The 2,635-nt window shown below is 33.7% G+C and overlaps 1 protein-coding gene across 2 annotated transcripts; it reads left to right on the forward strand.

Annotated features, from left to right (window-relative positions):
* The first annotated feature begins 524 nt into the window (after positions 1-524).
* Positions 525-1,555, forward strand: LOC145039175 (uncharacterized). 2 transcript variants are annotated; one of them, XM_078987281.1, is made up of 3 exons: positions 525-980; positions 1,054-1,275; positions 1,372-1,555. In XM_078987281.1, the coding sequence occupies exons 1-3, from the start codon at positions 771-773 to the stop codon at positions 1,399-1,401; spliced, it is 462 nt and encodes a 153-aa protein (XP_078843407.1). In that variant the 5' UTR covers positions 525-770; the 3' UTR covers positions 1,402-1,555. The 2 variants fall into 2 exon arrangements, with proteins under 2 accessions (XP_078843407.1, XP_078843408.1); XM_078987282.1 differs by having other exon boundaries at positions 1,054-1,188; positions 1,372-1,554.
* Positions 1,556-2,635: the final 1,080 nt, after the last annotated feature.

Below are 2,635 nucleotides of genomic sequence, written 5' to 3' on the forward strand. Positions count from 1 at the left end.
GTTTTATTGGAAAGGAGAAAGTATAAATCAATAAGATTTGGTTGTGATGTAACAGATAGTTAAGATTTATGTGTAAAAAATGTACATAGAAGCCTTCTTGGTTCTTCTTATGGTAGCAACGATTGAAAATGGTGGCAGACAGAGGAGATGTAAGTGCAGCTGGCGGTCAGTGGTGCAACGGCGGAGAATGGGTGGTGGTGGCGGAGAAATAAACAGGTAACACCGTTTCGTGGTGGTAGCTTATTCTTCATTGTTAGAGAAGTAGATGGAGAAGATCTAGGGTTTAGAAAGAAAGGGGTTTCAGAAGAAAAGGAGCGTGTTTGAGTTTCTTTTGGGGATGTTAATATTAAGCTAAAAGGATTGTACATGATGTAATAATATTTGTACCTCTTAATTTTCAAAAAATATCCAATATACTATATAATTTAACTGAATTTTCTAAATCTTTGTTTTTCATTTCCATTTTTTATTATTAAAATATTGTTTTTAGTATCCATATGTTGGAACGAGTTTTTTTTTTTTTTTTTTTTTCTTTTCCTTGAAGTCATGGCAGCCTCAAAGCCACAGTTCTGGAGCACGTCTCCTTCAATCATTTCATGTTTATCTGAGCACAAATCGTTAGTTGGTATGTCAACACAACACCCGTTCAAAACCCATTTCTGATTATAAGCTCAGTTAACACTCTACAACAACAATTTGTTTCGATCAAACAAGTTCGATTTCGAATTCATACACTTCAGGTCTACTCTTCTGTTCAAATCGTCGATAAAATGAGTGTTAATCACCCAGACGAAACCCTTGATTCCAGAGTATTCGGTAGAAATCGCTACAAGTTCCTGGCACTCATCGCCATTATCCTCCTTGCTCTCTCGTCAATTCTTACAAGCACCGTTACTCTTCGCTTTTCCGCCGGCAATCTCAACAACTTCTCCGACGACATCGCCGCTGGCTCCCTTATCCTCGACGATTTCGACATCATTGTCCGTTTTTTCCCTTACCGATTTGTGTTTTTAATTTGATTGATTGATTGATCTAATTGTTCGTTTTGAGTAGGAAATCGAGGCGCGGGAGAAGGCGGTGAAGCATGTGTGGGATGCGTATATCAATGACCGGCGAATCAAATTGCAACCGTTCTGGCAGGCGGCGTTTGTGGCTGCTTATGAGGATTTGTCCGGTGATGTGGCAGAGGTGAGAGAAGCTGCGATATCAGAGATTGCTAAGATGTCTTTCTATTCTACTGATATTCGTCTTCCGGATCTCGAAATGGGATCAACGGTTTGTGTTCATGTGCATGTGATCATAATGATCAAACAGGATGACGTTGAATTAATACCACTGACTTGAATACGTTATGATTTTTGTTTGCAACAGGATTTACAGCTACAAGAACTACTCGCATGAAATTAGGGTATGACTTGAAGAAGAACATAGGATCAAATTCAAGAAGAGCTTCCCCACTTTGTGAAGAACTGTAGCAAGTTTTATACAATTTTGTATTTTGGGTAATGGAAAATTTTGTATCTTCTTTGTGTAAAGAACAATTTGTAATTACTACTTGGTTACCAATCACAAAAAAAAAAAAAAAAAAAAAAAAAAAACATTTTTCCTGATATAATGGAACCAAGAGTAAGAATATAATTGCAATTCCTTCTTCATTTTTAACTAACTCTATTTCCTAAAGTTAGGGTCAAGGAATCAATCATATGTGCATTTTTCTCCATTTTTAACTAACTCTATTTTTCCTAAAGTTAGGGTCAAGGAATCAATCATATGTGCATTATTTGAAAAATGTTATATGTATATTATTTGAAAATATTAAAGATTGTTTGATAGTTGTTGATTGAGTGAGATGAATCGAGTTGTTGATTGAGTAAGATCGATCAAATCAATGCTTAGTTGAGTCGGTCATAGTAAAAGACATACTAAAAATATATCATCGAATTAAAAGCTTCTAATTATGGTATAAAACAGTTTGATTATGAACAAGTTGATCCAGTCTTTTACTAGACCCAATAAGAATGATATCAAACATCCTCTTATACGTAAACACATCCTCTTATATATAAACATATGTACAAATTATTTGTTCTAAATCCATCATCATGCATGAGAAAATATAACCCTCTCTTATATATAAACATATGTACAAATTATTTGTTCTAAATCCATCATCATGCATGAGAAAATATAACCCTCTGAAGCAAATGTTAAAACTACTTAACCATTTCCTAAATGGATTCACGTGTAGATTGATGAAAATAGATGAAAATACAATGGATGCTTTATCTAAATTTAATCATGAATTACATATAAGAAGCAACATGTAATATGGGAAAACAAATGAATTCATAGGCTTAAAGAACAATGAGAAAGTTTCAAATTAAGACTATAAGATGATTTTTTTATTGTTTTAACTCATAAAATTGTTGTATCAACAATAGAGAATCTTTCACTAATCATTTTTATGCGTGATCATGAAATTATAAAGCTCAAATTCTCTTGACAATAGCAAAGTTTTTAATAAAGCTTACTTATAGGCCTCAATAAAATAAAATAAAATAAAAAGCTATGCAAATGAGGGCATTTGGTTGTTGGATTCTTTGTATGCAGCTTTGGATGTCTACAAGAGTTTTGG

Source organism: Lactuca saligna, chromosome 4 (assembly GCF_052625555.1).
Source record: "Lactuca saligna cultivar CGN05327 chromosome 4, ASM5262555v1, whole genome shotgun sequence".
Classification (NCBI taxonomy): domain Eukaryota; kingdom Viridiplantae; phylum Streptophyta; class Magnoliopsida; order Asterales; family Asteraceae; genus Lactuca; species Lactuca saligna.

Excerpts from the sequence above, each read along its gene's own strand:
- LOC145039175 (XM_078987281.1), top strand. The coding sequence starts at position 771 with ATGAGTGTTAATCACCCAGACGAAACCCTTGATTCCAGAGTATTCGGT. Across the intron at positions 981-1,053 it reads TCGACGATTTCGACATCATT|GAAATCGAGGCGCGGGAGAA; the intron begins GTCCGTTTTTTC and ends CGTTTTGAGTAG. Across the intron at positions 1,276-1,371 it reads ATCTCGAAATGGGATCAACG|GATTTACAGCTACAAGAACT; the intron begins GTTTGTGTTCAT and ends TGTTTGCAACAG.